This window comes from Phoca vitulina, unplaced genomic scaffold (genome assembly GCF_004348235.1).
Source record: "Phoca vitulina isolate PV1807 unplaced genomic scaffold, GSC_HSeal_1.0 scaffold172, whole genome shotgun sequence".
NCBI classification, from domain to species: Eukaryota; Metazoa; Chordata; class Mammalia; order Carnivora; family Phocidae; genus Phoca; species Phoca vitulina.
Genome location: NW_022589875.1, coordinates 4,759 through 29,078, shown reverse-complemented (window position 1 = coordinate 29,078; position 24,320 = coordinate 4,759). Strand labels below are relative to the sequence as shown.

The following is a 24,320-nucleotide window of genomic DNA, read 5'->3' as shown; positions in this document are numbered from 1 at the left end:
GTTACCATCCATTTCTCCCTCTATCTGGTTGTGTTTACTTTGTGTATTTTTTTCTTAGCATTTTTTTAAGTTTGTATTTATTTAAGTAATCTCTACATCCAGTGTGGGGCTCAGACTAACTGACCCCAAGACCAAGAGTCACATATTCTTCCTACTGAGTCAGCCAGGCGCTCCTGCTTGATATATTTAGATGCTCCTATGTTGGGTGCATAGGTATTTACAATCCTTATATCGTCTTGTTGGATTGGTACCTTTATCATTACGTAATGTTCTTCTTTGATTCTTGATACAGTCTTAGTTTTGTTTGTTTGTTTGTTTTTTAAAGATTTTATTTATTTGACAGAGAAAGAGCACACAAGCAGGGGGAGCAGCAGAGGGAGAAGAAGAAGCAGACTCTCTGCTGAGCAGGGAGCCCGATGCGGGGCTCGATCCCAGGACCCTGAGCCGAAGGCAGACGCTTAACTGGCTGAGCCACCCAGGTGCCCAATACGGTCTTAGTTTTAAAGTCTATTTTGTCTGATGTATGCACTGCTACTCCAGTTTTTCTTTTTGCTTCCATTTGCATATGTTTTTCCATTCCTTCACTTTCAGTCTGTATGTGTCTTTAGGCCTGAAGTAAGTCTCTTGTAGGCAGCATATACATCTGTCTTTGTTTTTTTAATCCATTCCATCACCCTGTGTCTTTTGAGTGGAACATTTAGACCATTTACATTTAAAGTAATTATTGATAGTTACGTACTTACTGCCATTTTGTTGATTGTTCTTTGGTTGTTTTTGTAGTTCTTCTCTCTTCCTTCCCTTGTTGTCTTTCTTTGTGATTGCTGACTTTCTGTAGTATTTTGTTTCACCTTCTCTTTTATTCTTATTCTTTTTCATTTCTTTTTACTTTTTTGAGTATAGTTGACACAATATTATATTAGTTTCGGATGTACAACATAATGATTCAGCAACTCTATACATTATGCTGTGCCCATCACAAGTGTAGCTACCATGTGTCACCATGCGACACTGTTACAGTACCATCGACTATATTCTGTATACTGTACTCTCCCCCCCCCCCTTTTTTTTTTTTTTTTTTACCTATTCTAGGTTTGGCGTTTGTGGTTATATATGAACTTTGGGTTCATATATAACATCCTAAGTATAAAGCAGTCTATATTGAGTTGATGGTCATTTAAGTTTGAACACATTCTAAAGGAACTTCTTTTTTATTCCCCCCTCCATGGTTTATATATATGTTGCCATGTTTTATATCTTTTTATTCATAATTTCCTTTAGCACTTCTTGTAATGCCAGTTTAATAGTGATGAATTCCTTTAACTTTTGTTTCAGAACTCTTTATCTCTTTTTCAATTCCAAGTAATAATCTTGCTGGGTATCTTTTTTTTTTTTTAAGATTTTATTTATTTGACAGAGAGAGAGAGAACGAGCCAGAGAGAGGCAGAGGGAGAGGGAGAAGCAGACTCCCTGCTGAGCAGGGACCTGACACAGGGCTCGATCCCAGGACTCTGAGATCATGACCTGAGCTGAAGGCAGCAGCTTAACCAACTGAGCCACTCAGGTGCCCCTTTGTGGGTATTCTTGAGTGCAGGGGTTTTTGTTTTGTTTTTTTCCCTTCAGGCCTGCAGTTTCTGCTGAAAAATCAGTTGATAGCCTTGTGGAGTTTCTCTTGAACATAACTTTTTCTTTCTCTCTCACTGCTTTTACAATTATCTCTTTAGCCTTTGACATTTTAATTATGTGTTGTGGTGTTGAGCTTCTTGAGTTTATCTTCTCAAGGGGCTCTACGTGCTTCATGAATTTGAATGTCTGTTTCCTCCCCTAGGTTAGGGAAGTTTCCAGCTATAATTCTTCAAATAAATTTCCTACCACCTTCTCTCTTCTCCTTCTGGGACCTCTATAATATGAATGCTTGTTCACTTGATGTTGTCCCACAGATCACTTAACGGAACCTCATTTTAAAAAATTCTTTATTTTTGGGGGGCACCTGGCTGGCTCAGTTGAAGGAGGATGTGACTCTTGATCTCCGGGTCGTGAGCTCAAGCCCCATGTTGGGCATAGAGTTTACTTAAGAAAAAGAAATAAGAATTAAAATATTTATGTCTGCTGTCAGCTTGGGTGCTTTCCATTACCCCATCTTCCAGATCATTCTTCTGCATTCATTAATCTACTTGTGATTCCTTCTAGTGTTTTTTCTTTTCAGTTGTATTCTTCAGCTCTGGTTTTTTATATTTTCCAGGTCTTTGTTGAAGTTCTCACTGAGTTCTACTCTTCTCTCCAACCCAGTGCCCATCTTTATGATCATTACTTTAAATTCTTCATCAGGCACATTGCTTATCTCTGTTTCATTTCTTTATTTTTCTGAGGTTTTGTCTTGTTCTTTCATTTGGGGCATATTCCTTTCCCCATTGACTTTGTGTCTTTCTATGAATTAGGCAGAACAGCTACTTTTCCTAAACTTGAAGGAACGGTCTTGGTATGTGGTTGTCCCCTATGTAAACTGTATATACCTGGTGACTTTTACTGGCTGGCTAGAGCTGTGGCTGGCATGGGTTGGGGATATCAGGGTGCTCCATACTGGGGCTGCCCTGGTGGAATGGTTGGAGATTAAGTGGGTGTGGGCTGGGGGTGGGTCCTGAGGCTTTTTGCAGAGGGTGCCCTGGCAGGACAGCTGAAGGTAAATGTGTTCAAGCTGGTGGCTCTCCACACAGAGGATGCTCTGGCAGGACAGCTAATGCTGAAGTGGGTGCCAGCTAGTGTGGTCCCTGGGCTCTGTGCACAGTGGCACCCTGCAGGACACCTGAAGCTGAAGTGGTTGTAAGCTGTGGGTGGTCCCAGGGTTCTCTGTGCAGAGGACACCCTAGCAGAATGGCTGAAACTCAAGTGGGGGTAACCTGGGGTGCTCTGGAGTGTGTGGAAGGTGCCCTGGGGGGGCAGCCATAGCTGAAGTGGTTGCTGCCTGGTGGGTCCCTAGGTGCTTTGTGCAGGGCGCCAACTGGGAAGGATAATTATAGCTGAAATGGGCATGGACTGGGATTGCCCTAGGGTTCTCTAGACGGTGCACTGGAAGGACAGCTGAAGCAGGTGTAAGCCAGGTTGTCCTGGCCAGGCAGCTGGATCTGAAAAAAGGCATCAGCCAGGGGTGCCCTAGAAAGCCATCTGAAGCCAAAGCAGTGCAGGCCTGCAGTGTTCCAGGGTGCTTCGTGCCTGCCTCAGTGTGGCAAGACAGCTGCAGCTGTAGTGAGCACTGACCAGGGCTGTCCTCGTGTGCACCACCATGGGGCTGCCTTCGTGGGACAGCTGGGGCTGGTGAGGTTTGGGGGCCCAGGGCTCACTGAGGTGGTAGGCTGATAGGGCGCCTGGACCCTGCTCCCATCTATGCTGTCAAGGTGGTGGGGGACATAAACTGTGGTACTCACTGGACCCTCCAACCCAGAGATAGTTAGCAGGGTTCAAGAACTATTTCCTTCATATTCTGGTTGCTCTTTTAAGCCATGGCTTTTATTTTCTGTGGCCCAGGTAGACAAATCTGCTCCTGGTACCTCGTTACTATCCTCTGCACTGCAGTTTGCAGCATCGGGGGTGGGGTCACCCTTTGTTACCACCTCTCAGTCTCTCTCACTGTTCTCTAGGTGGTCTGTGTTGTTGTACAGAAGCTGTTCAGTCAGCCCTCAGTTGTTCTTCAGGAGGAATTGCCTATAAATAGGTGTAGATTTGGTGTGCCCATGAGGGGAGTTCAGGATCTTCCTGTGTCACCATCTTAGACTGGAACACTCCCTAGTTCATTGTTTTTAAATTTTTATAGGCTAATATATATAGCTAGGACTACATGGGGGCAATATTAGACCCCAAAATGGATTAAGCAAGCTGTGAATAGCATTTTCTAGATTCAAAAGTAACTCAAAGTTTTAAAACAAGGTAAATAAAAGGAAAAGTGATATGTGTATGCATCTATTTTATATTGCTATACTAAGGGCATGTTTTTAAGAATTGAAGGGAGAGGTGTAAATTCCTCTGAACAGAAATACTATTTATATAAGAAAAGGCTAATCTCTAATACTTTATAGTCTCTGATTGGGAAGAGAAATTTAATGCAAAAGAGAGACTATAGTCAATCATTTTTGAACCAGAGAATGGCTAACCACTCGTAAGACACTAATTTAGCAGTATTTTGGTGCTGCATTTTAACTTTTTTCATCCTGTGTGTATGTTGTGTCTGAAAAGCTGGACTAACCAGTTCCCCCCTCACAGAGTTCTGATGCCTTGGTGGGTGAAGGTCATTACAATTTTAACTTTGCAACTAGAGAAACTTGTATATGCGTTTATTATACTGCATTATACTGACCACATTAACAAGAGTCTGATATATATAAATTAGGGTGCTAGAATCAATAATTAGGAATATCTGACCAGGACATTCTTGTCTCTAAATCAGAGTACCGAGGAAGCCATAGTTTTCAGACTATTGCTCAATGAGCACAAATCCAGTAAATATGAAAATAGCAGGAGGGGAAGAATGAAGGGGGGGAAATAGGAGGGGGAGGTGAACCATGAGAGACGATGGACTCTGAAAAACAAACTGAGGGTTCTAGAGGGGAGGGGCGTGGGGGGATGGGTTAGCCTGGTGATGGGTATTAAAGAGGGCACATACTGCATGGAGCACTGGGTGTTATACGCAAACTAGAATCATGGAACACTACATCAAAAACTAATGATGTGATGTATGGTGATTAACATAACAAAAAAGACTGAAAAAAAAAAAAGATAGACTGATTCTCTTATAACTCTCAGTCATGTCTGGCAGACACCCTGGTTCATAGAGCATACCCCAACACCTTCTGGTAACCAGCTTATAACTTAGTGATAGACTTGAGGAATAGCCTAGTTTGGGTTCAGAACAAATTAAATCAGTGTTGAGGGTGGCGCATGTTGATGGCTCATTTTAAGCCAGTTTAACCACTTAGACTAGCCTGTCCTTAATTTCTAAATCCCAGTTGCCTGTCTCATTACAGCAGGTGAAAGAATATAACAGCACACTGCAGAGATCTAATCAAGATCCTGAAGGAGGCAAAGGATCTGAATGAAAAGCTTACTCCACTGAAACTGATTGAGAGTGGTAGGTGTTGCTCCTCCCAAACTTCTCATAAAGACCTGGTGAAAATTACTGCACACCTTCTTCTATAGCAGTAGCTTAAGTATATACAATCCATTTCTTGTCCTTTGGTGTTGTCTTTATAACTGCAACAGAACAAGTGGTTTTCCAGTTGTTTCATGTAAACTTTTAAATGCCATATAAAATTTACAAATACAATTTATCGAAAGTATTTGTTTTGTGCAAGTTTCATATCAGTATATTAAAATTATTGCACTTAGTTATAATTTTTTTTTTTTTATAATTTCTTAAAACCTTTCTGATTGTTGGCCTACACCTTCCACAGAGACTTCATATTTGAAAATAGGATCTAAAGCTAATCTGAATAGTGATGCACATCTTATCACCATGCAAGTAAAGAAGCCCATGCAGAGCTGTTTCAGGGTAACTGGCTATTAATTTCTATACAGTGAAAAAAAACATTAAAGCTTATGGGATAGTACTGTCCTGGGTCCAGAACATACCTTTGTTTTCTGTAGAGATATTAGGGAACAGAATTTAAACTAGTCTATTAATTTTATTTTATTTTATTTTTTTTTAAAGATTTTTTTTATTTATTTGACAGAGAGAGACACAGCGAGAGAGGGAACACAAGCAGGGGGAGTGGGAGAGGGAGAAGCAGGCTTCCCACCGAGCAGGGAGCCCAATGTGGGGCTCGATCCCAGTACCCTGAGATCACGACCTGAGCCGAAGGCAGACGCTTAACGGCTGAGCCACCCAGGCGCCCCATAGTCTATTAATTTTAATATAGACAAGGGTTTCCAACCTTTCAGAAGAGGAAAAATCCATTTTAGTGTTGTCTAATTTGTGATGCACCCCGCCCTCACAACATTGGTTGTGAAGTCGGCCTGTGCAGCAGAGGTCGAGAACCAACGACTCTCCCACACTCAATACTCTCAAGCCTGCAAAAGCATGTCACATACCGCTGTGTCTCTGACAGCATATCCCTTCAGGATAGGGCTCATATTTGAGTAGATACTTGGAAGATACAAAACAAGACCACTAGACACTTAACTGAAGAGCTGATATAGAAGAACCAGTGGTATTATTAATCTGAAGAGAAAATGGAACCACTGAGTTTTGACCAGAATGTTTGCTTTGTTTTTATTTGTAGATTCATTCTGAAGGAGCTGATAAAAAGAGGGAAGAAAAAAATCCAGGTAACTTTCAGAAGTTTTAGCAATCTAAGAATAAATTGATGATGCATGAGATAGGTGTTTATTTTCCAAGAAAACAGTTTAAAACAATTTTATTAATATTTTATACATATGGAACTTATCTCTGAAGTACTGGACTTAAGTATTTTACATGTTTCTCATTTCATACTGTCAGTTATTTGAACTTGAGTATTTCACATCAAAAATTATCTTAAACTCTTATGCCTTGATATGTTTATTTTCTTTTGATATAACCAACATTTGATAGCGAAGTTATCATATGGAATATTTTACAAAGGCTTATTACAGACAGGGAGTTATTTCAGCTCATAACACCTGTAGAATCCAAACGTAAACACAATAAGGTATTAATATAAATCTGAAACCCTAACCCTCTGAGATTTCACAATCAGAGTGACTCTGGCATGCCAGACCAAGCTGTTGGCTAAGTAGATAACAACTTAGCTAAATCAGAAATGAGTAACTTAAATCCTTACATTTACATAAGTGGTCAGTTTTGTGTTGTAAAGTTCAAATAATTTACATATATTTTCCCACTGAAATCATTATCACTTCTGTATTCTTCATTTAATCAGTGCATTTACCTTATTGTGACTTGGTGTTATTTTTGTGACTTGGTGTTATTTGGAACTTTCTGTAGTTCTTGAAATGCCTTTTTTAGTCAAAATAATCTTCTAAATCAATATTTGGATCTAGCAGATCTTCTCCATATGATGAAAGATCGGTCTGATTTAAAATTAAGTTTTCAAATGTTTCTTCTAAGTCAGTTTCACCAATTAAGACAGCTCCCATCATTCGCCCATTCTGCATGACAACTTTGACGTACTCTTGTCCTTTGGTACATCTCAGCATTAATTCGTGATCTGAACCTAAGCCCTGTGCGTTGTATTTTCCCAGCAATACAACCTATAGGTGGGGATAAAAACATGATTCTAGTGAGTACCAAAAAGGAAACACTATATGCAGTTATACTGTGTTGTTACTCTAGAAATCTACTCACAAAAATGAGTGGCACTGCATTTATTGTACAGATGACACCACCACACAATCTCTGAACATTAAAAATATCTAGGATCGGGTGCCTGCGTGGCTCAGTTGGTTAAGCGACTGCCTCCGGCTCAGGTCATGATCCTGGAGTCCCGGGATCGAGTCCCGCATCGGGCTACCTGCTCAGCAGGGAGTCTGCTTCTCCCGCTCCCCCCTCTTGTGCTCTTTCTCTCTCTCACTCTCTCTCTCAAATAAATAAAATCTTTAAAAAAAAAATATCTAGGATCTGGACTGCATCAGCTTAGAGTCATGAAGAATATGCAAGGCAAAGCACTGGGTTCATCGCTGAGTATGACAGCTATTGGTTCCCCCCACAAAGCAAGAATGAATCTCAAAATGTACTCAAACAGGAAATAAGCCTAGAAGAGACCTCCCCCCCGCCCCCAACTATGAAACAGTATAGCACAGGAAGGTAGGTAATGATTAGGAATTAAGACCAGCAATAATACCAGGTACTGATTTCCAAGAAATTTTGTAAAATAATAATTATTTACATGGTTTTAGTTATAAGACTAACAAGCAGAGAAAGGCACTAATTTGCTTATCTATCTTACCTTATAGTTAAAAAATTTTGTTACATGAGCAAAAAGTTCAAAGCTGAAGTCCATGTCAGTAGATTCTCCTAAACTAGCTGCAGCCATGCACTTCGCTGCATACCATCCCATCTGTCTAGCCTGCGTCCACAGCCTCATCTGCAAGAAAAAAATGTTACGACATGAAAGTTTTCATTGTTCTACTTTAACAATACCTTACAAAATTTCTTAAAGGGGTTCACTGTTGACAATCCTTGAGATTGGCTAGATCTAGCGAGCTAGAGGACTAGTTCGATTGTCTTTGCCATAGAAGCAGTTACCAATCCACACTAACCAAACTTGATTTTGCTATTTGATATTACTGCCTTTAAAATTAAAGGATGATACCAAATCTGTATGTTTCAATAAACGATTACATATAAATACAACATTTCAGGGTATACCAGGTAAGAATGCTACTAATTAAGCAGTCTCTTTTTTCAGAGTAAGTTCGTCATCAGAAGTAGAGATGACAAATTATCACTGAAAAATTCATTCCTCTTCCTAATCCTTAGATTGTGGTGCTAAATCGATGTATTAGTTGGTTGTCCAGCCTCAGGAAATCTTATCAGATTTCAGCAACTGATGCTGGGAATTTTAAATTCTTCCCTTACATTATTAATTTCTCCTTTACTGTATGTTTATTTCTACAAAGTTTTAGAAATCCCTGATAGAACACTGGCTGTGAAAGTCAAGACTTTGACTCTTCTACATATTTATTTTATTAACAGCCTTAACTTCTTCACCTGAAACAAATGTACACCATCATCTATTCCATGGCTATTGAGAGAATTAAATAAGCTAACCTACACCCCTGTAACTAATGTCCTTTTTTGTGCACAAATACTACCCCAATCATTTCTAGTAGAATGGATAGACTTTTTAATTCCGTCTCCTGTGTATAAACAAGATCGGTTTGATGAAGTGAAAGGGGGTCTGTGGGAAGGGAGCAGAGCAAACTGAGCACAACACTCGAGAACGGCTAATGGAGGCGGCCGGCAGTATTAACACTGTTGGACCGTTATTAATGTCTACCAGCCTCTGAGTCCCTCCAGTTTGGGTCTTGGATCATGTAAAACTAATTAGTGTACTTATTGCTTCTACAAATTAAGACATGAGGTCTATTAGATTCACTCAGAACAAGAGACCTCTGTTTGTTTTCGGATATTGCCTGTAGCAGAGTATGACACATAATAAGGATATAATTTATCCTAGAGGGTTTAAAGTGTTCAAAAAAATCCCACAAACGCCAGTTCCTGAGAGTTGAAGACATATATGCCACAGAATGATTACAGAAAAAAACTGAAAACAAGCTAGCACTTTAGAAACAGGCCAAAAGCACTCTTCCTATGACTGTTATCTCTGTAAAAACAAAGTATTGAAGGTGCCTCTTAGAATGCATCTGGCCCTTCCGCTACTTCACACTCCACAGTTAATCTGAAGAAGGAGAACTCTACCTGTGGAGCTAGTCTTTCACCAAGTGTTGTTGGTTATTTTATCTGTAACATCTACCTGTGTCTCTACTCCTCCTAAGACCACCTCGCCTACGGCTGAGGTCTGAATATCTTCCTCAAGGATTTCTGCTCCACCGTGAGGAGGCGGGCAGCACCGTGAGGGCAGGAGGACGTGGACATCCAGTTGGACGTAGTTGTGCGGCTGAGGAAGAATGGTCGCTTGAGGAAATTTTTTCAGTCATAATTCCCACAGAGACAGAACTGGGTCATCAGGATCACAAGGGGTCATCATCTATACGGTTTATACCTCAGTATGTTATTTATTCATCTAGAAGCTGCTCTGTCTAGTCTGGTAGCCACTAGACACAGGGAGCTATTTAAACTTAAATGTAAATAAAATTCAGTTCCTCGGTCTCACTCAGCACATCTTAAGTGCCAACAGAGACATGTAGGCTGACTGGACACTGCAAACGTATAGAACGTTTCTGTCATCACAGAGTTCCACTGGACAGTGCTGGTAAGTATTTGAAGATGAAAAAGTCATGGCCCATAATTCTTTTTCAATTACAAGACATACCAGTGTGTTCCATCACTATATAATAACTTACCAAAAGGGAAACATTCTTTTGAAATGTTTAGGATAGCCTCCTACTTAAAGTAGCAAAGTGGGAAAACCAGAAATTTGGATTTGCTGGTAGTGACTCACTCCTTTACCGTCAGATGGAATCTGATACAAGGTGTGATGGTGGATGCTGGCTTACCTGCTGCCACACCGGGCTGGGCCTCCAGGACGCGGTGCAGATGTCACCCGCAGCGTAGACATCAGAGAGAGACGTGTGCATGTGAGCATCCACCTTCAGGCCTCCGTCTTCTCCTAGATCAAACTAAACAGGGTTCCTGATAAGCATATGTGGGAAGAAAAATGAAAGAGGTCTTTTCTGTTCTAAAGTAAAAGAACAAGTCAAATTTTTACACCTCAGTATGCTGATCTTCGGTGAGAGAGTAAAAAACAGCTGCCAAGTTTAGACAACTCAGCTGAAATTCCAGAGAATCAAAATCCTACTAGGACAGCCCAGCTAAAAAATTCTTAGACTTTCAACATTAAGAATACTCAGTAACCATGGGACTACCCCACTCGTAATTACAATATTCCTCAGTTTTCTGAGCTTCAAATGCTAAAAGGCAGAAAATACAAGATAGTTTCTCTAGGAGAATCATCAACCTTTAGACAAATGAATTGTGCATTATGTCCTATTTATGAAGACACTTATGCTGGGACGTTTACTGCTTAAGGACTTTAGGCAATACGAAATACTGTAAATAAAACATGAATGTAAACTAAATTGTTTTCAACTTCCTTAAGTTACAGTTTTACACTAAAACAATGAATAGTTATTTATGCTTGAGAATTAGAAATCTCATACTACTTTAAAGATATTCATAGCAGGACAAAATAGTTCACCTTACATTGTTGCCACAGAGGAAGGGTTCTGTATTTGGTGTAACTCCTGTAGCACTGACAATGAAATCACAGCCGTATATCTTTTCATTAGTCAATTCCACATATACAGGCCACACCTCTTTAAAACAAACAAACAAACAAACCACTTCACTCTCAAATGTAATCACCAGCTGTCATTAGCATTATGTGAATATAATGCCTAGAACAAACAGTGAAAGAAAAAAGCAGGAGAGGACTTTAAAATGTACCCCTTAATAATTTTATAAGGCACATTTGCTTAAACAATTATAATGCAATCAGCACTATATCCTTGTTTTCAGTATAGTTACAAAATTACGGCATTCTAAACATTTTTCCTTCAAATTTAGACAAAGAACTTCCAACAAAATGATTTTAAACTGACAATCACTTTATAAATTATTTCTTTAAAACTATTAAGCTATTATACTCCACTGAGAATTTAGTCCAAATAGACTACTCACTTTTCAGTGTTTTCCCTTACTATTCCTATTCCAACTCTACCTTTTCCCATGGAAAGATTCAAAGAATTCAAAGACAGTGGAATGTCTTATATGCTAGTTCTCACAGGAAGTGTGAAATAGGGATTAGATCTGTTTCTTAATCCCAAATTTACAGATTTTCAATCTGTTTGATTTTGGGGAAGTCACTTCATCTTCTGAGAGTATCAAAGTTTTTTTAGTTGATAACTGTTTTGATCTGCAAGATATTCTGATTGACGCACAGAGTTCTGGTGGTCAAAGCACCAGGAGCCCCATGTAAAATGTAAAGCTGAATACAAACTATTAGGAAACTTGAAGACTAAGTAATGAAAACAAAATGACTTACGTTATTAAGTAATTGTTTCATTTTTACTTTTTATGTTCAAATTTCATATGGAAATTAAAGTTTTTTAATATAGTAAGATTAAGTAAGGTTTTTTCCTTTTAAATTACTGGTTATTGTATTTTTTTCCTTATTTTATTACTTACCTTTATCAGTTGTCACTGACTGATTAGAATGGTCTCTGGGAAAAGGCAAGGACTTTTTCTTAGAAATTCTAAATTCTTCCTGAAGGTAGATTTTCTTTACTTCACACATAGTTTCAATATGAATCTTATGAGAAAACTAAAGAAATACTGGTCACCATACAATTCCCAAAAAACGACTTAGGTTGCTAATGATTATAAAAAATTACAATACACTTATAGAAACATATAGAAAAAATAATTCTTATAATATAAATGGAAACACACTGGATGCCCCAAAATAAGCCTCTCAATTTGTGTGAAGGGAGTGAGCAGAAATCCATTCAGAACCTAAGAAAACAACCAGTTGCACTGGCAGGGCATGCTTTTAAGGATAAGCCTCAGTGATCATCACAAATATAGTTGTTAAAAAATTACACTGCTAGAGACTATAAAAACCTCTTGAGGGCAAGTCCATGCCAACTTACTGTGATATCCGAGAACCTTAGTAAAGTGCCAAGTACAAAGGAGATAATGTTTAGTGAACCAAACTGCTGAAGTTCTCAGGTTAAAAATACTATTAATCTTTGGATCTGAAGATGCAGGAAGAAGTGATTTTGTATAATTTCTATCACAAAAATTAGATATGCCATGAAGCCAGCTCCTCTCCAAACTACCCAAGGCTGAAAAGAAATCATACACAATAATAAGGACTCCATGTATGCTTCTTAACAGTATTTAAGTATCACAGCCTTTTAACTATTTAAAAATAAATATCTAATAAATAAAATGAGTAAGAGCAAGTCATCTGGGGCGCCTGGGTGGCTCAGTCGTTAAGCGTCTGCCTTCAGCTCAGGTCATGATCCCGGGGTCCTGGGATCGAGGCCCACATCGGGCTCCCTGCTCCGCGGGAAGCCTGCTTCTCCCTCTCCCACTCCCCCGGCTTGTGTTCCCTCTCTCGCTCTCTCTCTCTGTCAAATAAATAATTAAAAAACAAAAAAAAAAAAAAGAGCAAGTCATCTGTTTATCCAATTAGGGTGTTAAATATGTATTTTATTTAGAATTCATCTAATAATCTTCAAAATATTATAATGCATCTTTGAGAAAAGATTAATTTCAAATAGGACAGTTATATTCACTGTAGTCCGAGCCTGGAAATCTCTCTGCCTGGGGAACTAAAAAGAAGGGCATGAATCAGTTTTAGATGAATGAATACTCACTTACCTGTGGTAAGGAATCGGGCCAAGTGCCATTGGTCCTGTCTGTCCTAGCACTTTGGATTTTAAGTAAAGTGACCTAGCAGTTTGACTTATTTGTGACCAGTCTTTAACGAATGGTTTAAGAATTTAAAATTGCATCTTAGGTTTAATTAGTATATGAACACATACCTCTTTTGTACCTTTAAGATTCAAGCCTTCATGCCAATCAGGTCCCAAGGCACTGCCCATATTACCAGCACCAGTTTTGGTTTGTTTTCTTCCTGAAGAGATAAATTCAACTCAAAATTCAAATGACCTAAAAACTGCCAGGCAGAGACGTGTACTTGTGTTCTCAAGCTTTTAGGCAATGTTATGATTCTCATACGTACATATATACAGCATGACTGAACTAAGTTACCTGTATTACTTTATTATTTTAATATTTTGTGATATAGAGCTATAAAATGGATAATCTTTCAACCAAGTGTTGAGTATAAACACAGCGCGTTTTGGGGATGTTATATATATATCCCCAAATGTATGTTAATATGAAGGGTAAGATCTGATAAAAGGTTGATATCCAAAATACATAAAGAACTCCTACAGGGGCGCCTGGGTGGCTCAGTTGTCGTTGGGTGTCTGCCTTCGGCTCCGGTCATGATCCCAGGGTCCTGGGATCGAGCCCCGCATCGGGCTTCTTGCTCCGCGGGAAGCCTGCTTCTCCCTCTCCCACTCCCCTTGCTTGTGTTCCCTCTCTCACTGTGTCTCTGTCAAAAAATAAAATCTTTAAAAAAAAAAAAAAAAAAGAACTCCTACAACTTTGTAATGAAAATACAACCAAAATAAAAAATGGGCAGAGGGCCCGAACAGACAGGTTTCCAGAGACCTACAGCTGGCTAACAGGGACATGAAAAGATGCTCAACATCACTAATCATCAGAGAAGTGCAAATCAAAACCACAAGGAGGTATCACCTTACACTTGTAGAATGGCTAGAATCAAAAAAAGACAAGAAATAACAAGTCTTGGCGAAAATGTGGAGAAATAAGTTCCCTCATGCACTGTTGGTGGGAATGCAAATTGGTACAGCCACTGTAAAAAACAGTATGGAGTTTCCTCAAAAAATTAAAAATAGAATTACCAAAAAAAAAAAAAAAATTACCATATGATCCAGTAATTCCACTACTGGCTATTTATCCAAAGAAAACAAAAACACTAATTTGAAAAGGTATGTGTAGCCCTATGTTAACTACAGCATTATTTACAACAAGCAAAATATGGAAGCAATCCCAAGTGTCCATCAACTGACAAATGGATAAAGAAGATGTGGGGTATATATGCGATGGAATATTACTCAGCCATAAAAAAGGATGAGATCTTGCTATGTGCAACAACATGGATGAACCTAGAGGGTATAATGCTAAGTGAAATAAGTCAAAGACAAATGCCATATGATTTCACTCATATGTGGAATTTAAGAAACAAAATAAACAATAAAGAGACAAACCAAAAACCGGACTCTAAATGGTTGCCAGAGGGGAGGTGGATGGGGGTATGGATGAAATATAGGGGATTAAGAGTATACTTATCATGAGGAACACTGAGAAATGTATAGAATTGTTGGATCATTTTATTGTACACCTGAAACTAATATAACGCTGTATGTTAACTATACTTCAGTAAAATTGTTTTAAATAAACACATGCAAGTTAAACTAGGAAAAATTTTATTTTTATTATTCAGTTGTATACCTAGTTCTTTTATGTGCAATTCTAGCCTCTGGTTTTTATTATTTTTATTATTATATTTTATAAAATATATTTTAAAACAACAAAATAAATAAAACAAAGCAGAAACAGGCTCAGATATAGAGAACTGGTGGTTGTCACAGGGCTGGTGGTGGTGCACAGGCAAAACAGGTGAAGAGTGAAGTAGTAAGAAGTACAAACTTCCAGTTATAAATAAGTCATGGGGCTGTAAAATACAGCACAGGAAATATAGTCAATGGTACTGTAACAAGTTTGCACAGTGACAGGGTAACTAAACCTACTGAGTGGACCAAGTCATAATGTATAAAAATACTGAATCACTACTGTTGCACACCTGAAACTAATATACTGTAGTCCGTTACAATTCAATAAAAAAATTAGCCATTCTGTTTTTAAACATTTTGTCAATTTTTAGCACCCTCAAGACTTACAGAATTCTTTTCGAACTGTATAAGCCAAAAGTTAAAAAAAAAAGCTCTTAAAAAACTAGGTTTGTTGTATTTTTTTCTTTTTTTCTAAAGATTTTATTTATTTGCTAGAGAGAGGGAGAGAGCTCGTGTGTGCACACACACACACACACACACACACACACACACACAAGCTGAGGGGAGGGGGAAAGGGAGAAGGAGAAGCAGGCTCCCCGCTGAGCAGGGAGCCCCGATGCAAGGCTCTATCCCAGGACCCTGAGATCATGACCTGAGCCAAAGGCAGATGCTTATTGACTGAGCCACCCAGGCGCCCCTGTATTTCTTTTTTAATTCATTGCATTTTTCGTAAAATTATCTTAGCTCCTGTCCAGTTGTATCATCTGTTTGCAAAGATGCAGATGGGCTGGTTCATTTAATTCACTTTAAATTTCCAGTTTTAATTATACATATTTGTCATTTAAAAAAAATCCTGGAAAATCTAAGTCATAAGATATAGAAATAAATATTATCTATATTTCTATCTCTCAACTATAATATTTTGCTCAATGTTCTTATAGCCTTATTCTATATGGCTAAAAAGTTAAAACAGTTTCATCTGTGAATTAATGAACAAGATGCTGTATTTACCTTCAGTTGTATACCTAGTTCTTTTATGTGCAATTCTAGCCTCTGGTTTTTCAGCAATGAGCTTTGAAGTCAAGAATTCTGCTGCTCCTGCATCGAAGAAAGTATTCCCAATAGCTTTATCTTTAATGGCCCAAATGATTTCACAGCCTTCAATTTCATACCTAAAAGGAATATTAAAGTTACTCAGAGCAATTCTGAAAGTCTGAATAGAAATCTCTGTATTTGCAAATAACAATTATCTCTGAAGGTAAAAGTAAAGAAAGTATTTTACGACAAACTGAGCAAGAATGATTATAAGGAGCAATGTAATACTCCATCAGGATCAACAGTTAAAGTAGAATAAGTAATAAAAGAAATTTAACCAGTTTATTGAAAGAACATAAAAATGACAAACATATGTAACTATCAGGTAAAATTTCATTACAGTGAGCATCACCTCTTAAGTGTTCAATTTCCCCAACATAGTTATTGTATGAATGTTCCCCAAGGTTCCATAAATGAGCAGTGCTTTTTTGACGTGGGTATAGTGTAATCAATAATGGATGGATGGATGGATGGTATACAGTTAAAATACTGAAAATACCTCACTTCTTTGGTAACAAGTATTTCGTGTACTCAAAGCACAACATTATGGAAGGAGATAGAAAAAGGAGAGAATCAGAGTTATCAACTAAAATTTTAATTCTGTTATAAAGGAACCACTACTCTGCAGTCCTCTCCCTTTGCCTCAGAAATTTCCAAGCCATCCAGCCAAAGAAAGATCCGGTTCACAGAAAAATCAAGGAAAAAGAAATGGTCGTGGTCTATACAGGCCAACACCACTCATGAGGGGGCCGGAGTTCCTGCACAGTTTTATCTCTAGGTTTGGTCACCGAGAATGTGGTTTGCTTAGTATTCATTTCACCAAGGCCCTGAAGTCCATTAGATTTTTCTGCTATTAATACTTGTTTTGGCACAACTGATGAACTGGGACAATCCTAGACAAACAGGATATATGGTCATCCTAACTATACTAGGATTTTCTTTGAACCTGTAGTGATACTAAGAGTATCGTGTGCTAAGAACTGTTAATGCTGACTTATGGTCAGAGTATCACCATCTTTATGTCACAGATGCTATAACATAACACGTGGACTTTTCAAGCTAATCAATAAGTAGATGATACAAAAAAGAAGGTTTAGTACATCTGACTTCAGGTCACCTGATGTTCATGCTTTCTGACAATATGGTCAAGGATCCCCCTGCCCCATCTAATGAGCCTTTATTTTTCCTGCTCCCCTATGGCAGAAACAAATATTTATAGTTACTAAATTTCACATTCTTTGGAGAATATTCTATTTTATCCTGCTCAGGTCATATAGGATTGCTGATGAGCAGAAAGTAGAATATACATTCAGTAATAAATTTCATATCTTAATTTACATATAGGCACATCATGAAATACTTTCTTTAGCTGTTATAACTTAGAAATTCCTCTACCATTTTTAAAAAATTTTTAAGTAATATAACAGTATGATGCATATCAGTATAGCTTAAAATACTGATGCTTGCCTAGTAGGCCACAGTAATAAGTAACCATGAGAACCCCTGTACATGCCCTACCTCACAGGACACCCCGTACTCCCCTCAGCCTATGAACTATGCCCTCAGCAAGATGCATCACCACAGAGGTATCCTCACACATAGCGGAACTACTTTCATTTTTAAAACCACTCTTAAAAAAACAAACAATGAAATACGGTTTTGTGAAATTATTTAAAAAAAAAGTCCTTTTAAAAAGGAAAGGATTAACCTACACTAAGTAAAGAAGAAAAATACACTGAAGAAAATGAGCATTTGCCTTGGGGGAACATGAGGGCTATTGAAGAGCAGAAAGGGTTTGTGCGTGTCATTTCTCATGAGATGACAAACACCTGATCATCAGTGGACCTACGCTGAGATAACAGCATTATATGCGGCCTTTCTTTAGGAGTTTTATTGAATTATATAGTCTATCTCCAACCTAAAGAAAATGAGGAACAGGATTAAATGTTCTAAGACTATGAACATTTCTGAATGTAGGAAAATTTTCCAATGTAAAGAATAATAGTATTAAGTTATACTTTCGGTGATCGCTACTGGAGAAAATTTGTCATGTGCGTCCTCCTTTCTCTTGCCCCTGTTTGGTTTTGACTTGTCCAGTTTTTGTTTGTTTTTCTCTGCAGTTCTCCATAGTGCCACAAACTTCATAATTATAAGAATGACTGCCGGCCCCTAGTACTCAGGCAATTTAGGAACTCTTTTATAAGCTTCCACTGGGATCCACCACCCTGTCCGAAAAAGGAGCAAAAACCTAGTCCAAGAGTTAGAATGGACAGGGCTTTGGCAAATTCATCATTTTGATACAAATTTGTCCTCTTTGTAGTTGGGCTCAACTTTCTGCCTGAAAATGTCCAGACTATTCCATATCAGCCATCCGCTGGAAGATAAAATCACAAAGACAATCTATGCTCTGTAGACCATAGCAGGATATTGATTCCTCAATGTTCTCTGAACTTGAAATATCATCTTAAGATAGTATTTTATATTAATTTATGTGTTCACCATTTTCCAACTTCCAAAAAACCAAGAGCTGAGAGTACCACAGATCTTGAAATAGGGAGTCATGGGACAGACAGGTACCTATATAAATGAGTGAAGCAGGATGGGTATAAACAATAAAAAGTGGTGGGGGCTGTGACTAGAAATCTCTAAAACTGTGCACATTTAAATTGTTTTTCAAGATAGTCCATGCTTACCAAACACCTCTATGGGTCACATCTCTCCAGTCACCTGTGTGTGACCCCTTGAGACAGAAAACATTCCCTAAACTCATGTTTGGCAATGACATTTCTGCAGCTATGAATTCCATGAAAGCCAAAAATATAAAGTGGACATTTTCCTTGAAAATATATGAAAACCAATTACATTTATCTTTGAATTTCAGAATACCAAGATGTTTCTAGTCTGCCAATAATCACATCAATCACAGAGCAGTGTTTAAATAGGATTTAAAATATATACTTACACCAGTTCAAGTGCAATGCCGCCATTCCCTATGATCATTATTCTTTGAGCTTTAGTAAGCTGTTTCTGAAATTCCTGTATTAAAAAGAAAAGGAGACAGTGTTCTGTAAATAGTGGGCAAAACTTGAAGCAAGAGGCTTCAGTGATAATATTCTTAAAATGTAGGAATTTTATCTGATTTACAAAGGAACAAAATAAATCTCTTTCCCACTCTGCCAGGACGGACCCTCCCAATATTACAAATGCTCTCTGTTTCACCCAAGCTGTCTTCATAGCAATGCCTCTGCTGATTTTCCTTGCCTTTTAGGTCAGTACATTTAGAGTAGTTCAGAATTCCAGCAAGCAGCACGACCTCTAGTTCAACACATTCCTAACTCCTTGATCAAATCAATTTACTAACAGGACACTGGTCTGTATCCTACGTACAGGGTTATTCCTTTTCATCTAGTCCTTCAGTTGACACTTTCCCTGGAGTCACTCAACACTCAAAACTTGCATGAATGAGCAGCACAACAGCTTGGTGGTTAAGAGTCCTTGGTTCTAGGAGTTAGTAACTGCCCGCAGTTATTAACTTGGGCAAGTTGCTTAACCCCTCTGTGCCTTCGGTTCTTCAACTATAAATGGAAACAAGAAGTGATTCTATCTCATTAGGCCTCTGCAAGCATTAAGATAATGTAAATAAAGCTGTTAGGAGCAGGCACAATAATGTCCAACATCAGAAAAAAATGTTACGTTCTTATCATTACAAGACAACTAACTGATGCCTCTACCACCTTCCTCCTCTGCCCCCTAAAAAAGCTCACAATGAGCTTACTACTGAAATTGACTTGTTTAAAATGCCACAAGAAAAAAAAGTTAATTTTAGTTTGTCCTTCACTGAGGACAGTAAATAATTTAAGAAAGATCTGTTAAAAACACTGGACATGGAGATAAATGGCATGAGTTTAAATTGTACTTCTGAGAGACTTAATAACTACTTTAGTATAGGTAAAAACTTAATTTCTCCATCAGAGTTTCCTATTTGTAAAATGGGAGTAATACTGTCACACAGGATTATCATAAGCAGTTAGGTCATGTATGTAGAGGGCTTAGCTGGAACATAGTTATGAACTCAGTCTTTGATAATAGGAACCTGAAATGTTTACAATTATAATTAAGTTATAATTTATAATTAAGTTTTTCTAGTTTTCTTTACACTCCTATTTAATTAAGAACAGGCTGAAAGAAAACATCAATTTTCAAGAATATAAAATATTATTAATAAATGTAAAATTATCACTATGGGACAGAACTACAACAGTGAGCTTGAGGTAAGACAGAATATTATGATCAGAAACCAGGAAGAGTTTCTTGGCAAGAAGGGTCACTGAACCCCGAAGCCCAGAAATCCATTACCAGAAAAAGTTGTAGAAGGTTCCACAGAGTTTCACCTTATTGGGATAGTTTATACAACAATAAACCAAATGATTTTTTCAGTTCTGGGATTGTCATGATTCTGTACTACAAAGATCTGAATATTAATTTCTTTGCTAAGGGGTACGTTCAGTAAGTTTGGGATATGCTTTACCTTTTTGGAAAAAGATCATTCACTATTTAAGATTGCAAATCACATATTCCCAATCAAAGTACAGTAATGAATGTGTGTATAAGTTATAACCTTCAGCTTAGTTGTTATATCTGGGATACGATGCACAATGGAAAGAACACAGAACATCAGCAAGAACTAAAAAAACAAAAATTATCAACCAAAGCCAAACTGAAACTGGCAATAACATTATAACTACTTTCTGGTTTATGGATCATAAAACAAACCTCTTCTATAATTTAGGAATTAACATTGTAAGTGGAATACTTCGATTCAAATATAGAAAAGTCTAAGAAATATTCACATTCCTTTCCCATGAACTAACCTCAAAATGTTACCTGAGCACTGTCGGTATCACGGATTCCTAATACGTAAGGATTTTCTTCACATATCAACTTTGGTTTCGCTCCAGCACACAAACAGAGTTTCTTATACACATGCTGACTGCCATCTCCTGTTAAAATGCACTGTAAAAACACAGAGCAAGGAAGGGGAGAGGAGAAACATATTCATCTATGGGTACAATTTCATTTTAAATCAAAAATTTGGGGCGCCTTGGTGGCTCAGTCAGTTAAGTGTCTGCCTTTGGCTCAGGTCCTGATCCCAGGGTCCCTGGATCGAGCCCCGCATCAGGCTCCCTGCTCAATGGGGAGTCTGCTTCTCCCTCTCCCTCTGCTCCTCCCCTGCTCATGCTCGCTCACTCTCTCTCTCAAATAAATAAAATATTTTTAAAAAATTAAAAATTCAGTAAGAGGAAATCAAAAAAATACATTAAGGTTGCCTCTTGGTGGCACTCAATACTTTTGTTACCGCAACTGCAAATCAAAGTAAACATGAGAATGCATTCAGTCCAGTCATTCACCGTCATTTTAGGGCCATGAACCATTCTGGGAATCTGTGAAAACTAGTCTTTCTCCCCTGGGAAAAGAAGGTACAGTCACACCAGATTTTGCATAAAACTTAAGGAATCGCATGATATTCAGGGAGCTATGCTGACCTCAAGTTAAAAACTAAACATTCAGAAATTTTAAAATTGAGCATTCTGATATTATACCTGGGGCAGGCCTTAATGAATATTTCTGATCTCAGTGGAAGTTACTGTAGGAAGATCTAGTAATTCTAATGGTATCAGACCTTAATAGGTGGTATGGGTACAGTGGGGGTACAGTGTGGTAGGAAAGGGTACATCATCTAAAAACATTAGAAGTGCTAAAAACACAGTATTTATATGCTTAAGTATAAATAACAATCACTTCACCAGCAAACATGCTCTTTGGGGACATTTTCATATAAGTGAAAAATGTGTTAACCTTAAATCCTAGCACGTACTGGCTTTAAAGTTATTTATATTAATTTTTAATGACATCATTGAGTCTAAAACTACATATTTGAGATCCACTGTTTTTGTTCCTTAATATCGAATGAAAACCTACATCGAAGTAGTAGCCTTTAGAAGGTACATATCTATAAGTACATATGACTGAGAGATGCCAGACTTTGTCAGAGTGGTTTAGAGCTTAACACTGTGCCATGTGTTTGATTTATAAAACATGGCAAATCATAACTGTAGCACTTGATACCCACTGAGACATTGGCTACCCGTTGTAACTCTTCAGCTGCTTAACAAAAACATAAAGCCAATAATTCCACACAGTATAATGCATACAGGAATTCTACACAAGTCTTCCTGCAGATAATATGGTTAGAATTTTATCTGGCAAACAGTAGTTATAGACCCTGACCAAATCTAAAAATAATTTGCATTTAGCTACTGTAAAAACACACACAAGAACTCTTTTCATTGGCTACTGTTAAATTTTTGGAAGTAGACATGAAAACACATAATCTCTAATTCATTAAAGAATATAAAGGACAGATAATGCAGACATGATCTCATTTAGGACACTTCAACATGGTAATGGGCGGCACTTTGATTTATTCAAATACCCGAATATAAATTCCCTCACAATTAGTACACATTTGAGCACACTTCTATTTGCAAATTAACTGACATGGATGTTATATAGGATATGTACTACTATAAATATTAGAAATTTATCCTGGTTTTAGGATTCAGATTTTTTTCTCATAAAATTCAGTACTTATTTTTTCCTGTCAAATTATTTGTGTTCTGAATGTATTATAAGTGTGTTTTCTCCCTAAGGGAGAACTCACAAATGAGAGCTGCTCTAGGGAAACAACGGCAAACTCCACTTCCCATCTTGCCTGAAGCTCATCTGAGGGTATTGTCGATCATCTGACAACACCCTTTTCTGAGCCCGCCTTATTCAGTCCCATGTCCAGTGGGTTACTGGGTCCTGCTGAGTTTACAGTAGAAATCTCACTCATATCTGGGCCGTTCTTTCCACTACACTGTCCCTGTCTTAGTTCAGGCCTTCTACCATTCTGGATGATTGCAACCACCTTCTGATTTGGTTGCTGGCCACCAGCCCCTCACTCCACCCCACTTCATCCTCAACACTGCTGTCAGATCTACCTTCCTAAAAGAGTATCCATGGTATCACCCTGCCTCCACCTAAAATCTCTTCATTTGTCCACTGATTACAAAATAAATTTCTTGGTATGATGTAAACAGCTCTTCACACTCTTATTTCTTTGGCCTCGTCTGCCAATCTTCTTTCCTTGTCCCCACTGCAGTCCCTCTGACAGTGTCACTCTTTCATGTGCCCCTTTCCTTTTCTATGGGCCTTTGAATAAGCCACCACCTTTTCCTACAATGCCCCTAATTAAGAACTCTTTTAATTCTTTAAGAGTTAAACCCCATTCAAATATTACTCCCTCTGTGAAGTCCTCATCAATCTCTAATATCAGAGCTTAGATAAGAGTTCAGTGACTGTGCTTTTCACGTCCCTATACTTATACATGTGCATGTGTATATTCGCTACGACACTGGGCGCTCCCAGGGCAGGTTCACTGTAATATTCCTGTTGTCTCCCAGCACTTACCGTGGTGCCCAGAACACAGCAGTCACTGTTAAGTGTTAATGCTCATGTAAAATGTAAAAGCTAAAACGCAAACTAATTATAGAATCATAATAAACTCACAACAAGTATAAATTTTCCCAGTAATAATATAAATCACTAAACTTTATATGCTAAGGACCTTAGTGGTGGTGGCAGTACAGACGGGGTCAAAAGAAAGCAGGCAAAAGCTCATCGAGATTGAACAGTGGGCTGACATTAAGAAAGAAATCCTCGGGCGCCCAGGTGGCTCAGTCGGTTAAGCATCTGCCTTCAGCTCAGGTCATGATCCCGGGGTCCTGGGATTGAGTCCCACATCGGGCTCCCTGCTCCTCGGGGAGCTTGCTTCTCCCTCTCCCCACTCCTCCCCTCCCCACTCATGCTCTTTCTCTCTCTCGCTCTCTCTAATAAAATCTTAAAAAAAAAAAAAAGAAAGAAAGAAATCCGCTTACGTGTTCTTTACTCTTTAGTTGTTTTACTCCAGATTCTATAATCTTAATGTTGGGAAAGCGATTTTCTAACATGGTTTTCGGTTGCTCTTCAACATCAAACTCCTCCAATACTTTAGAAACCTGTATTAGATCAGAAAAGTAAAAATATATGTTTAAAAAATATTTCAAGGGGTGCCTGGGTGGCTCAGTCATTGGGCGTCTGCCTTCGGCTCAGGTCATGATCCCAGAATTCTGGGATCGAGCCCCACATCGGGCTCCCTGCACAGCGGGAAGCCTGCTTCTCCCTCTCCCACTCCCCCTGCTTCTGTTCCCTCTCTCGCTGTGTCTCTCTCTGTCAAAAAAAAAAAAAAAAATTTCAAAAATTTTAAATAATAAAAATACTTTTTGTTTTTATACACTACTTAC

The 24,320-nt window shown here is 38.2% G+C and overlaps 1 protein-coding gene and 1 long non-coding RNA gene across 4 annotated transcripts; one reads left to right on the top strand and one right to left on the bottom strand.

The window, feature by feature from the left end:
• Nucleotides 1-439: 439 nt before the first annotated feature.
• On the top strand, nucleotides 440-10,158 carry LOC116629003. Of its 2 annotated transcripts, XR_004298688.1 has the most exons (5): nucleotides 440-479; nucleotides 5,013-5,116; nucleotides 5,439-5,536; nucleotides 6,267-6,312; nucleotides 9,484-10,158. It is a non-coding gene; the product is annotated as an uncharacterized LOC116629003 (long non-coding RNA). The 2 variants fall into 2 exon arrangements; XR_004298687.1 differs by lacking the exon at nucleotides 440-479 and having other exon boundaries at nucleotides 4,718-5,116.
• On the bottom strand, nucleotides 5,943-24,056 carry PYROXD1 (pyridine nucleotide-disulphide oxidoreductase domain 1). Of its 2 annotated transcripts, XM_032399293.1 has the most exons (10): nucleotides 23,916-24,056; nucleotides 20,821-20,949; nucleotides 18,899-18,972; nucleotides 15,853-16,013; nucleotides 13,219-13,310; nucleotides 11,855-11,990; nucleotides 10,871-10,983; nucleotides 10,165-10,287; nucleotides 7,932-8,069; nucleotides 5,943-7,236 (listed from the first exon to the last, which is right to left on the bottom strand). In XM_032399293.1, the coding sequence occupies exons 1-10, from the start codon at nucleotides 23,985-23,987 to the stop codon at nucleotides 6,988-6,990; spliced, it is 1,287 nt and encodes a 428-aa protein (XP_032255184.1). In that variant the 5' UTR covers nucleotides 23,988-24,056; the 3' UTR covers nucleotides 5,943-6,987. The 2 variants fall into 2 exon arrangements, with proteins under 2 accessions (XP_032255184.1, XP_032255185.1); XM_032399294.1 differs by lacking the exon at nucleotides 23,916-24,056 and having other exon boundaries at nucleotides 6,780-7,236; nucleotides 20,808-20,895.
• Between the last annotated feature and the right edge of the window lie 264 nt (nucleotides 24,057-24,320).

Coding starts and splice junctions, on each gene's coding strand:
- PYROXD1 (XM_032399293.1), bottom strand. CDS start 23,987: ATGTTAGAAAATCGCTTTCCCAACATTAAGATTATAGAATCTGGAGTA. Junction 20,950..23,915: donor AACTAAAGAGTAAAGAACAC/GTAAGCGGATTT, acceptor GTGTTTTTACAG/TGCATTTTAACAGGAGATGG. Junction 18,973..20,820: donor GTGATACCGACAGTGCTCAG/GTAACATTTTGA, acceptor TTTTTAATACAG/GAATTTCAGAAACAGCTTAC.